Source organism: Mytilus trossulus, chromosome 12 (assembly GCF_036588685.1).
Source record: "Mytilus trossulus isolate FHL-02 chromosome 12, PNRI_Mtr1.1.1.hap1, whole genome shotgun sequence".
In the NCBI taxonomy this organism is placed as follows: Eukaryota; Metazoa; Mollusca; class Bivalvia; order Mytilida; family Mytilidae; genus Mytilus; species Mytilus trossulus.
The window spans coordinates 42,562,900-42,577,847 of NC_086384.1; the positions used below are offsets into that span (position 1 = coordinate 42,562,900).

Consider the following 14,948-nt stretch of genomic DNA (forward strand, 5'->3'; position numbering starts at 1 on the left):
CCTGATCAACTCAGAAACAGAAAATATATTTCTTTAAAATGTCAAGGTCATTTAAGGACAATGACCTCTATAACTGAAGATAGCAATCATTATGCGTCTACACTCTCCTACTTGATTTTTTTGTTATCTCATTTTGTTGATATATATGATTCGCCTGTGTTCGATGCATATGATATACTGTGGATTCTTTTATTTTCGTGGGTGTCAATTTTCGTGGATTTCGTGGATTGCTGAAAACTTGCAAATTTGATTTCCTTACTGTTTTGTCATCTCTGTATATAAAGCCTATTGAAATTATGTAATTCGTTGAAGATTTAAAATTAAAAAGCAATGAAAAGTTATAATATATAAAGAGTAGCTTGACACCACAAATAATTTGTTTGCCCTTATAACTAATTTAAAATAAGGAATAGGTATTGATGGCACTTATAAAAAAAACTTGTTAACATTTAGGACAACATCCTTAATGCGCCTCTAAATGAGGAACTCAAAAGTCATGTGTAAAGAAAACATTTCTGTGTAGTGATATTGGACATGTTTCTATTTTTAACGAATGACTGAACTTAATTATTTGTGGTGATTAGGAAAGAAGAGGAACATAGAATAAATGTGTAAAAACTATGGAGCTATTAAATGTGTTCAAAGTATTTTTAAATTTTAAAAGAACTTATTGTGTTAAAAAGGGGATATTTTACCACAAGGAGCCGCATCACGAAAGGATGTTCAGGGTATGCTAATTTACGGAAAAGGTAATCACACTTCGTACCCCGAAATTTAACCACATATGTGAAAATGTCACAGCTTCGAAATGAGCTATCATACGTAAAATACATATCCAAGTTTACGATATGGACTGAGCTACAGGAAAAATCTTTACCATTACTGCCTATGTAAAAACAATTAAAGATATTGACCCATTTAGGGAGATTTAGAGCTAGATATCTATTATTGACTTTTGGTCACTTGTTTATTGTTCCCTATTTTCCTTTTCTGGCCTTTTCTGTGGTTAAATAGGTTACTGTGACATCCATTTGACTTGTAGGCTACATGTATTTCAGAGTGTTAACTTCTTATTACACGTAATTTATTAATTCTACATGTATTTCTGGTAACAAACTTCATCTTACATGTAGTTTAATAATTCTTAAACTATTTTTGTAGGTGCATATTTGAAACTTAAATCTGGTCAAATATGTTCATTTGACCTAGAAATCTGACATTAAATTATCTGACCAAGAAATAGATAATATATACAGTCTGTGTATAATTCAAGATGAGATCCATTAAAATTTTGATCTCAGCAATAAATAGTAAATTTACTACATGTACATGAAACTATAAGTACCCTAGATATGACAAACTTATGAATGTGACCTTGATGTACAGGTTAATCACATACACAAAGTAAATATTTACAAATGGATTTATTCTGGTTCAAGGTTTAAAACAGTTACTTGTACTTTATGAAATTGGTTAATGATACTTATGATAATTTTTGCACTGAAGATAACTATGACTAAGCATAGGAAAAGTTTAATAGTATCATATTTTATTTTTTATAACATCATAAAAATAAACTTTAATTTTCAAGTTTGGATTTTTCTCCATGAAATTAAATCCCAGCCAATGGTGAACATAAAATATAATATAGGTAGTTCATGCATATTTCCCAGGAAAGAAATATAACAATATTTATGATACTCAATAAATCCATAAATTCTTTCATTATTTGTCCTTCATCTTGACTTATATTTTGTTAAACCAAAAAAATGTACACATCACACATTTTTGTGTGAGAATTTAAATCTAAGATAAAATACATTTTATTTTGTTTATACCAAAAATATGTTAAGACATAGAAACATAGCATGTATCTTTATTTGTAAAATTTTGTAAATAAATATGGTTTAAAAATAAAACTGATTGTTATCATGCACCACATGGAAGCATGAACATAAAATTCCATCAGATAGACTGATAAACTTAGCTCACAATCATGAATATTATTTGTGATGTAAAAGGGAGGAAAATTCTAGAGGGACATTCAAACTCATAGATCAAAAAATTAACTGACACCGCCAAGCTTAGGCCACGTTTTTTTTATTTGTTGGTTTACGGATCCGCCGACCAGATTTTGCCGATTTTCAAAATAAAAATAAAATTGACTTTTCACGTTTTTTATTCCCGCCGACCCTTATAAATGCATTATCCCTGAAAAATAATTAAAATTTTCTTCTATTATGAAATGAAATGCATTAATCATTAACAAAGTTGATAACACTTTCTGTTGTGAAAAAAAACCCTTCCAATTTACGTTTCTAAAAATAGACAAATCAATTATAACTGACCTTGAAATGTCTATTGCGCAAATAATTTTGCGGAACGAAATCTGTGTTTAAAACCAATTACAAAATAAGTTCGTTTCCCTTATTTGTCATCAGTCCGTAAGATGCATCATCTCAGAGAAATAGACTTGTCCAAATGTGGACAGGTGATATACATCAATTAAAGTACTGAATATTAACAAATCATTTGAAATTTTCTTGTTTCATGGATAACAATTTTTTTTTTCGATCATTGGGATAAAAACCGGATTGCATGACACCTGATTAACCCGATATTGTCGTTTTTCCAGTGGACGAGTCTATTACGTTTTTCGACACATGTGTTGAAACTATTTTTGTACGACGTTTTTATATTTTTTTTCTTTATCAGTTTTTGTGCTTGAAGATCATTATTCACCAAGTTTTCTGGAATTGATTGAGAGCTACGCGAATCTGTTTTTCTTGTTTGTGAAATGACGATTTAATTTCGTCTCTGTCCATGCAACCCCCCTTTTTTACAGGAAATTATTAAACGATGTCATGCGATGTTCATGATCACTGATTAATAATATTTCATCGAACTTAATGCTAAGAAATGATGACAAAACAGCAGATAAGACAAACATTTTGTTAGTAAGGTGAAATATATATTTATTTTGCATATATTTTCTGTTATGAAAGATATTTTTTTTCTTTTTTTTTCCGACCGACCGACCCGACTTTTTTATGCGAAAAATCCTTAAACCAACAAATTTAAAAAACGTGGCCTTAAGGCTAAAAATGAATTAAACAAAGACAAATAATAGTACACAAGACACAACATATAATACTAAAGACTGGGGTTGATCTCAGGTGCTATGGAAGGGTAAGCAGATCCTGTTCCACATGTGGCCTTTAAGCTAAGATAGCCAATGAAGCAACTATCAATGTTCCCTTAAGGTGGTACCCAACACTTTCACTAAAATTAATTATGCTCGTTTAATTTTCATAAAATTTTGACTAAGAATTTACTTTGATAAAAATATAAAAATTTCAAAAAATTTGAACATTGCATCTTATCAGAAAAATTACACTGGTTATATAGCAGTTTGACATTCACTAATTTTGATCATTGAGAAGCTTAATACATGTATTCCCTTAAAAACACAACGTCATTAAAATGTTTAGGTGATTTTACAGAGTTATCTCCCTGTAGTGTTAGGTACCACCTTAAACACAGAAGAAGAGTTGTCAATAATCATTCAAGATTATTAGTTTTTATTTGATTTTATAATACAGAGAGCATTGCATTTTGATATGACTAATAAGGGGGATTTTGCTCCCCTTATCTCATTATGATAGCCTTCTAATTCAAAAGTGGCAACTATGATATAGCCAAGTTTGTTGAATGTGGCATTAAAACACCAAAATACAAACAACACAAATAATACGTTTTCGAAATCATTAATCTCAACTGAAATGAAATCTTTTTAATGAAAATTGACAACCACCAAAACTGCAAACAATTTGAATCCAGACAACATGCACAAACTGCTTACCTGGAGACAAGTTGGTAGAGTATGAAGCAAATTAACTATTTCAATATCAGAGGCAGATTCAACCATTTTCAAAAGGGGGGATTCTCAACCCAGGATAAACAGGGGAGGGGTTCTAACCGTATGTCCCCATTCAAATGCATTGATCGTCCAAAAACAGAGAGATTCCAACACTGGAATCTTTCCCCTGGATCCGCCACTGAATATTTACTTACCTACAGACAGGTTTGTTGAGTTGTTAGTAGGGATACCATCTATACCTTCCCCTGGATCCGCCGATGAATATTTACTTACCTACAGTCAGGTTTGTTGAGTTGTTAGTAGGAATACCATCTATACCTTCCCCTGGATCCGCCACTGAATATTTACTTACCTACAGACAGGTTTGTTGAGTTGTTAGTAGGGATACCATCTATACAGGCATTAGGACAACAACATATATGGCGAAGTTCTGATATCTGGAACAAGAATAGTAAAAATCCTGGATAATTTATGATATGTATATTTGTGAAAGGCAATTAAAAGAAGTCAAATTTGGAAATTGTTCTGTTATGAATAATGAAATCAATTCTTTTCAATATCTATCACTTTCTTTCCCAATTTGATTATATAAATATTCATAACTTTTAAATAAATCTCTCAGAGTAAAAATATAAAGTGAATACTGTGGATTGGTTATTATTCATGGGATACCAATTTTAATTTGTTTCATGGGTACAGGTGAACCACAAATTCAAATGTTCAATGAAATACAAATTTAATAGGCTTTGTTTACAGAGACTGTTAAACCTGGAAATCAAATATCCTCAAAAATGTGTTTTTTCCCTCAATCCATGAAAATTTATCTGTTTATATACCCATGAAATAAATAAATGATTAAAATAAAGCGAAACCCACCATCCACGGCTTCCCTCTTCATCTTCACACAATTACTATCATTGTTTTCATAGAACATTGCAAGGTTCATATTCGGAATCATATCGAAATATATTGGTTGCAATAATGTCCTGCAATTATCTTATCACATAATCTTATTATTATGTGTAAAAAGAGATAGATCCCTTCTGATAAGAAATTATTAAGTTTGTATTGTTTCATAATATAATAACCAATTACTTTAAGATCATTTCTAACATCTTCATGGCTAATGGCATCTTTATATGTAATACAGAAATTAAACTAATGTCTGAATTATGATATATTTTAGCTTATATTTCAGCATTGAGGAAAACTGCCAAAGTTGGTTAACTATTAACATCTTTCAAATTACTGTCATGACTGTAAACAAACTTAAATATACTAGTTATAAGAGTTATATTTTTGCGTTTTGCTAGTACAGAAATAATGTTAATATAATATAAATCCTTGAAAATTAGAAAATCATGTGTGTCTCCCAAGTTGGCTGAAAAGGAATATAAACACCAAAATATGAATTCGCAAAAATAAATTGAACTCAAAACCGTGTTCTTTGTATTAAGTCTTACAGACATACATGACATATATGAGAACTTTGGACATTTTTTTTTGTGTAAGAATGAAAACAAAGAAAAATGCACATGAATGCTCCACTTACACTATCATTTTTTACATTTGTTTTATGTTCTGTGGACCGTGAAAGTGAGGTAAAAACTCTAATTTTGCATTTAAATTAGAAAGATCACATTATAGGTAACAATTTTGTTCTAAGTTTCAAGTAACAATGATTGGTTTTCAACTTCATAAAATAAAATGCTTTAATCAAAAACTTTAATGAAAAACTTTAACATGAAGTAGGACAGAAGGAGAAAGGAATGGACTGACAAATGGTTTCACAGACCGAAAAACATAATGCCCATAAATGGGGCATAACAAAACTTACAATACCAGTTTTCAAATCATCATGCTTTAAACTAAACACTGCACTGTCAGGATTTAATAGGCTTTTATCACAGATTAAATGGATATGAGATTTCTTTTTGGAATTACCTCTGAAAAGAAATGTACAAAAATTAATGTAATAACACCTTGTTTACAACTACCATTCAACATGCAAAGATTATCCTATGATTAATTTACTGTTTCCACAATTATAATATTGCTGGCAATATTCATTTTCAGAAAACAAATTAAGTATACATGTATTACATTTCAATTATATGTATAATAATGTAAGAAACATGCAACAATGTCAAATGTTATATAGACATTAGGCTGGGGATTATCAGGTATTAGTAAACATATGGTTAAACTTTATATTTTAGAATGGAAGAAAAACACAGCTAAAATTGTTAACATCTTTCCATATATATTTAACAAACTAATATAATATATAATGTTAGAGAGAAAATAATTATAGGCAAATATAAGTTGATGCAAATAAGAAAGATGCCATCATGGCCATCAAGATTAAAAAAAAAAGGACAGATAGAAGCAATTAATAAGAATTCACATAAATGAGTTTGCTTAAAGGTATTTCGAGAAGTCATGGGAAACTTTTTTTTCTATACAATTACAAAAATACAAATACGTTTTTATATAATGAAAAATTGATGCAAATCTTAAGTTAGAGAACAGAATTGAATCAAAGAGCAGATTGCTCTGAGGGATATGATTGCCGTTGTTTCATTGACACATGTATACATGTAGCTGGATAATGTTATTTTCAAAACTAATTCAACTGCACATGTTAAATAGTTACAAAATAGGCAATCCCGGATAAAAGTGCATGAACAATGTAATTAGGCCTATTGTGTTGTTTTTTTTGTACTATCAATTCCAAGTTTTCTTTCCACAGCAGTCACTGAGACTCAGAGTGGGAGAAGGTATTTCACTTTGTATCTTATCACTTATTTTCATACTTTTATTCTAGGAGGAACCCCATTCCTAATTCTTTAAATATTTAATTTCCTTTGGGTCAGTGATCATGACTCCTATCCGTACACATTTATCGGTTTAAATTGTGATCGTTTTTAATATAATACGACGTTTATTGACAGAACGAGCTTATACTTGATGCATTTTGATTCAGAATTCACGGAAGTTACTTCAGGTAGGGAGACAACACAAAACGATAATATGGAAGACTCCATTTCGCCTGAAGGGGTGTTCTACGATGTGGACATTTATTTTAATTTAAATGATGCATATGCTTTAAATTTATGCAACAACAATAACCCTCAATAGCAAACATTCATAGAAAAGATCCCATGAGTTATAAACTAATTAATTGAGTGGGGAGTCTAGAGCAACCATTCAATCTAAAAGCCCTTGAAGTCAAAGAAAACTATACACATGCGCATAATTTCCAAAACAAACCCTGGAGCAAGAAGGTATATTAAATGTTTATTAAACGACCTAGATAGTTCTCTTTTTCTTTATGGAAGTACAATCTCAAATATCAGATTCATAACGGTAACATATAAGAATCAAAGAGCTGAAAGCTCTGAGGAAAAATGACGCCACTGTCTCTAATATTGGGATAATTTTTATACAAGTCTTGATTTTCACATACCTTAATTAGTTCAACAATGCAACATGTCTCGTAAGCATATAATTGATATTTGTATATGTGTGTGTGTGAAGTGAAGGTGACAACTGGCTGGTTTTTTTTAGACAAATGAATAGGTCAAGACTACCTGAATTGTACAAATAAATACCGTAGAAAGGCTTGTATATTTCTCACTGGTACATAGTCTGAATCCGGACTGTTCGCGCCTATTCACGTTTGCGCCCACTCATGTTCGCCCCCTTTCACTTTCACACCCTACATGTTCGCACCCAATCTTAATTGGTTTTGTGTTTAATAACTCTGTAAGCAAGTGTTTTCTTATAAGTATAATTGTTGTCATTGTCTCAAAAATAAAGTGTTGAACAAATCTTAATCATGTTTTGGATAGGGTATTGTTAAAAAAAATAATAATCCTTTCTAAATAAAGTGGTATTTTGTCAACGTTTTATTTTGTGTTGAATAACTCTTAATCATGTTTTGGTTAGTGTATTGCTATAACTTTGTTTCATTGACTTGTTTCAAAATGAAGTGAGATTCTGACTATGTTTTTTTCTGTGTGTTGAATAAATTTTATCATGTTTTGGTTATAATAGTGGATTGCTATATTTTGGTTCCTATATTTTATTGCTTCGTTGTTTCAGATCAAAAGGACTAAGCTGTTAAAAACAATTATCTTTTGTGTTTTTCCTTTAAAAGCTGCGAACATGTAGGGTGCGAAAGTGTATTGGGCGCGAACAGACCTGATACCACAGTCTGAACCCCCTTCTTCTTTTTGTAACTGTTATCAAAGGTCTAATGAAACTCAGGTAATTTCAAACATTTGTCAAAGAATTCTAGTCAAATCGGCACCTGGACAAATCAGCACCTGGTTAAATCGACACCTGATATAGTCAATTTGTCACCCATGTTAAATATATATTTTTAACAGTATTTTAAGCAAAAAGAGTAAAAATAAGAAAGGGGTTGCCAGAATTTTTTTCAGTATTTAAGCAAAAAGAGTTAAATACTAACTTTCACATTTTGGGGTGTTCATGTACATTTTGTATATATTTATTTTTCTCAACTAAATGACTTTTTTGGTGTATTTTTAATGATATATATATATATGAGTAGTCCAAATAATTATTACGTCTGGCAAGGCTTTTTTAATTCTATTCTGGGACACCTTCCTTTGACCGCAAGGCTATGTTAATTTTTTTCTGGGACGCCCAGAAAATAAATAAAATATCCTTGCAAGACGTCATAATTATTTGGACTAATACATGAGATATTGGATATTTTTATGCATTATTTTAACCAGTTGAGCATTTTACAGGATTGTTGGTTTAATGCTGTTTAAACTTTACTGAAAAAACACCTTAAATTTGCTAATTATTTGGCATGAATGTTTGATTTATTGAAAGGGACTCATAGTTTTCCATTTTATTTTAATAATTGTCTAATTGTTAAAACAACAGTTGGGTAAGGGCTGCGTTGTTTACCTTTATACACAACAACATATTCACTTTGGTTTCCTTATTTACCTAAATGCACAACAACATATTCACTATGTACTTGGTAACAGTTATTAATTAATTGAATAGAAAATATTATAACAAATATTATTGGATGCCGAATTGGCGTCAAATAGGTGCCGATTTGACTAGATGCCAATTTAACCAGGTGCCGACTTGACTTGTACGTTTCAATTCCTCTGTGATCGTTTGCGGTATTTTCTTAGAAAACCTATTTTCCATCATCAAAGAGAAGAAGAAACTGCTTGAAAACGATTCTGGAACGCTCCATGATTGTTAAAATAAGTTTAATTCACTCAAATAACAATTTTGAAACTTGCGATGTTTAAACAGGAAGTTTCAAAAGCACGTGTAAAAGAAGAAATTAACCGGTGAGAGTGGAAATCCGTACATGTCAGATATCACTATAGTACGACTAGTAAAACAGTTCCATCCTTTGTAAAACAGTCTTTAATATACCTATCACATTAATGTTTGAAGGGTCTTAAGCTTATTCAAACCATATAAGTCGGTATGAAACCCCAAAACGGAATGAACAATAACCGATTACGTTTTGTAGTTTACAAATTCTAAACTGGTTCCCGTCAAACTACAACACTTTGTTCGAGTGTAGTGGAATACAAGCAGGAACCAGTTTGTTTGTATAGTAAATTATGAAACCGAGTGTAAACTGGTTCCTGGCTGATGGCACAATGATCATGCATTATGATAACACAAGCAGATTCCAGTTTGTATGGAAAATAGTTAATACGAAACCAAGCGCGGTAGGCAGAGAAATGTTATGAAGTTCAGGTCGGCAGTAATGGAACAATGACTGCGTCATTTTCCAAAAACTCCACTTCCGTTTTTACATTTGTATATGACAGAAAAAGATTTATCGGAATTCAGAGAACACTCGCATTTGATCAAAACTGGGAATTCCGTCTGAGGTGTTTCTAAATTTCTAAATACACTAAATATAAATACTGCTTAATTCTGATTTTCCGTGTTATTAAAAACACGCATATAAGTCAACAGAATTATCAACCATGAAGATTATGAAAAGAATATTGTAGGAAAGTTGATCAAGTTCAATCCCTTTGATTTTTTTTACCTTTCAAAGCAAGACAATCATAAGAATCTGAGATGTTCCTTAATGTTTAGAATAAAACGATTGATGTGAGGGCAATGCTCTGAGCCACTGGTATAAGTCTACAGATTGCTTGAAAGCAATTGTATCCCAAAAACTCAGCAATTTTTCCATTTGTAAAGTCATGATAGTAGCAGAACTCTAGAACAGTAAAAGTGAGGCACCAAAATTCAAACTTGATCTGTGGTCATAAGCATTAATTGTGCAAATAAGTTTCATAACACTTGGTTGAGGCACACATTAGTAAGAGAATGGAAACCAATTTTTGGACATACAGACAAAGGTAAAACTTAATGCCCTCTCTGCTACAGCATGCCAGCTAGGCATGCCAATCTGATAATAAAGACAGAAATTATACTGGTACATGTATGACAATTCTTACCCAGTTCCATTAAATGTTAATGTAACAATAGGAGGACTATCTATACTCTTTACTGCTACACTAAAGTTGGCTGAATTATGTTGACCATATGTGTAATAATACTGCCTGTTTAATATTTTACCAAATTTGCAAATCTGTAAAAAAAAAAATCACATTGCGATTAAAACTTTGATACAAGAGACATGTGCATGTGACCTTTACATATAGATACATTTATATTTAATTTGAACAGCATGAGGTATTGAGCATGGCTCACAAAATACATTATAAAACTAGAGGCTCTCAAGAGCCTGTGTCGCTCACCTGTTACTGTATTTACTGATGTCGGTCATCTTGGTTGGTAGGTGGGGTCATTAGACACTTTTTTTAAATAGAAACCATAGTGATGATTGTGGCCACGTTTAGTTTAATATGGCCCATAGTTTTAGAAAAGAAGATTTTTGTACAAGTTACAAAAATGACGAAAATTTGTTCAAAATTGACTATAAAGGGCAATAACTCCTTAAGGGGTACTCTTACAATTTTTATCATGTTGACTTATTTGTAGATCCTACTTTGCTGAACAAAATTGCTGTTTACAGTTTATCTCTATCTATAATAGCATTCAAGATAATAACCAAAAACTGCAAAATTTCCTTAAAATTACCAATTTTAGGGCAGCAACCCAATAACGAGTTGTCAGATTCATCTGAAAATTTGCGAGGGGATAGATCTTATTCTGATGGACATTTAAATCTTGAAAGATTTGCTCTAAATGTCTTAGTTTTAAAGATATTAATTGAAAACTGCATTTTACCACTATGTTCTAATTTTAGCCATGTCGGCCATTTTGTTTGGTAGGCGGTGTCATCAGACACATTTTTCAAACTATATACCACAATGATAATTATTGCCAAGTTTGGTTTAATTTGCCCATGTAGTTTCAGAGAAGATTTTTGTACAAGTTACAAAAACTGACGAAAATTTGTTAAAAATTGACTATAAAGGGCAATAACTCCTTAAGGGGTTGACTGACAAATTTGGTCATGTTGACTTATTTGTAGATTTTACTTAGCTAAACATTATTGCTGTTTACAGTTTATCTCTATCTATAATAGTATTCAAGATAATAACCAAAAACTGCAAAATTTCCTTAAAATAACCAATTCAGGGGCAGCAACCTAACAACAGGTTGTCTGATTCACCTGAAAATTCTAGGGCAGATAGATCTTGACCTGATTAACAATTTTACCCCATGTCAGATTTGCTCTAAATGTTTTGGTTTCAAAGATATAAGCCAAAATATACATTTTAACCCTGTGTTCTATTTTTAGCCATGGCGGCCATCTTGGTTGGATGGCCAGGTCACCGGACACATTTTTTAAACTAGATACCCCAAGGATGATTGTGGCCAAGTTTGGTAAAATTTGGCCCAGTAGTTTCAGAGGAGAAGATTTTTGTAAAAGTTTACGGACGACGGACGCAGGACGACGGACGACGGACGCCAAGTGATGAGGAAAGCTCACTTGACCTTTCAGGTCAGGTGAGCTAATTATAAGGAGTTTAAAAGTATCATTGAAAAATACTCTCTCAAGATTATTTTTTTCATAGTCTGCATGTTCAATGATGATGTTTTAGTATTTAAATAAAACTGTTTGTTGAATGTTTTGAAAGTTGATAGGTCTGTTTAAATGAAACTTTAGTTGCAAGGTCGCCTGCCAAACTCCCCATGCTATACAAGTAGTGAGCAGTGCACTGTGAATAAATAATCTCATTATTGAGTTCTATCATGTCTTTATCATGTTTGTTGACACATTTATAACATGTATAAGTACACATACACTAATAATATAATCATATATATAAATAAAAAATTTTCAAAGTAATTAGCTATGATTAGGGCTATATATACATCATAAGAGCCAATTCAAGTGCATATGCAGTCTAGCTAAAATTGAAAGAAACAATATATATGTAGGACTCAAATCTATGGCGGGTTCCAAATCTATGGCAGATTCCTAATCTATGGCAAATGTGACGTTATAAACGCCAAACAACTCAAATCTATGGCTGATTTTTGTTTTCTCCAAATCTATGGCAGATCTTTTTCATAACGTCACAATATTGAATAACGCCATATTACATCGTCGCTGCCGAATACGACGGAACCGATGGATTTGAACACCATTTCAGATGAAGGTATTTCACTTGACATCATTTTGCAGATGGTTTAAAGGAAGATGTGGCCGTTTATCCGAAAGAGGGACAAAATGTGCTATACCGACCGAAGACCGCGATGAATAAGGACATCGATGGTTTTTAGTACCGAAAATTTTATAAAAGGATTTATAAAAAATATTTTACGTCTGGCAAAGTTTATAAACTGAAAGATCAAATTACCTGATACCAATTTGATTAGAATTGTCATCAAATAAAAAAAAAATTAACTACAAAATAACATTATGTGAAAATTCAAACTTCATTTTTAGTTGTCTTTTTTTATATACAAACCTGCCTTCTTGTTTGTTAAGGGACTTCAACTAGTTGGTTTAATGAATGGGCTAAACAGGTACTATATATGCATTAAAAATGATTATTTTTACCGGGCGCATCATTTAAATATTTCAGTCTGTATTAGGATATATGAATTCATCATTTATGAAATGTTTTGATTGACCATTATGGAAAGTTTATTTCACAAATGTTTATAGACATGCTCCCGTTGTCGTATATTTCAACTTGTTTAAGACAAGTCATATTCGTATATATACTACATTGTTTCCCATTTGCACAAAATTTACCATAGGTTTGGAAACAACAAAAATCCGCCATAGATTAGGATATTACAAAATTTCCATAGATTAGGGTTTTAAAAAATCTGCCATAGATTAGGGTTTTAAAAAATCTGCCATAGATTAGGGTTTTAAAAAATCTGCCATAGATTTGGGATGGCATTACGTCATATTTACCATAGATTAGGAATCTGCCATAGATTTGGAACCCACCATAGATTTGAGTCCTACATATATAATACATTTTTTATATATCGCTTAAAGAGTTTTAGATACATTTTGTACATGTACAGGCCACTTTTAAAGGTAACTCATAGAAAGTAGACCGAGCTTGTTCACAGAAATAAGAGAATTAAAGACAAAATAAAAGGCCTAATTTAAGTCATGATAGTAGCCAGAATATACATGTACAGGACATACAGTATATATATTTTATACATTTACATATACATTATATATATTCATTATGTTATGTTAACAATGATGTAACTTATATTTAAATTTGAATAATCCTTATTTTGATGAAAAATAATAAGACATTTGAAGCTAAAGCTTCATGTACAATCTGAATAAAACTTTATCATATTTGCACATTTTATAGCTTATACATGTACATGATGTACATGTATGGTAGAACATGTAAAATGGTGGTAAATGGTCAGCTCTGTACATGCTTTAATACAAAATGTATAGTTGGAAGTTGTGAAGTTAAGGATTTAAGGGGCAAGTTCATAACTCCATATTATTTAAGATATCCAAATGAAAAAAAAGTACTTGGCATGCTTAAATATAGTAATAGTGATGTGCTGTCTAAGCTGTCAATTTTTATTCAAAAGGTAGAAAAGATGCTTGTCTAATTTAAAACTGTAATAAACATAAACTTATTTCTGAAGATGTATAATTTAAAAATGTATTCTGCTTGTATTATGAACTATATTGTAATATTGTGTATAATATGCTCCTGATACACAGTCTTCTGCGGTTGAGTTTTCTCTAATAAACTATGAAACTATGAAACTGAACAAGCTGAAATTCCATGTACATGTTCATAAGCTTTTACATTAAACAAGATAAGTTTTTTGGTATTGTTATCATGTTCACTTACTGAGACTGACATACAAGGTTCACCATATCTATTTTTATCCCCAAGATCAAACGGTTCATTATAAGACTGGCAAGGATTAAAGCTATAATTCCATAGTTCTGACCGTAGTCTATTGGTCACTCTGTAATATGTAGAAAACCTACAAAATAGTAACCATGAATATTGTAATTAAACATTGTTAAACAAGTGCTAGTACTAAAAAAACTATGCAATATGTACAAGTCCTGTAATACTATCTTACAAGTATAAAAATCACACACAAAAGTAATTATCACGTTCATTCATATATCATGTACATTTGTACAACATTTACAATGTATATTAAGCAAACTGGATCTCAATTTTGATCTAACATACATTTGTACATGTAGGTAAATAAACAATAAATATCTATTTTACGATATTTGCTGCTTATCCATATATATATTATAAATTATTTAATTATAATTTATTAATAATATAATTTACTGTAAATACATGTATATAAAATTGAGAATGGATTGTACATGTATTTAATATGTAAATACATATATACATACATAATCTGATGTACAGTAGTTGTCGTTTGTTTATGTAATATATACGTGTTTCTCGTTTTGTTTATTTAGATTAGACCGTTGGTTTTCCCGTTTGAATGGTTTTACACTAGTAATTTTGGGGCCCTTTATAGCTTGTTGTTCGGTGTGAGCCAAGGCTCCGTG

General features: G+C 31.1%; 1 protein-coding gene across 1 annotated transcript in view; it reads right to left on the reverse strand.

The window, feature by feature from the left end:
• The window catches only part of LOC134692126 (uncharacterized), a 43,062-nt gene that overhangs the window by 25,880 nt on the left and 2,234 nt on the right, over nucleotides 1–14,948 (reverse strand). The window contains exons 2-5 of the mRNA XM_063552546.1: nucleotides 14,248–14,386; nucleotides 10,372–10,505; nucleotides 5,718–5,826; nucleotides 4,233–4,317 (exon numbers count right to left, since the gene is read on the reverse strand). Of these exons, the coding sequence (XP_063408616.1) occupies nucleotides 4,233–4,317; nucleotides 5,718–5,826; nucleotides 10,372–10,505; nucleotides 14,248–14,386 (467 nt within the window). The remainder of the gene's footprint in view (nucleotides 1–4,232; nucleotides 4,318–5,717; nucleotides 5,827–10,371; nucleotides 10,506–14,247; nucleotides 14,387–14,948) is intronic.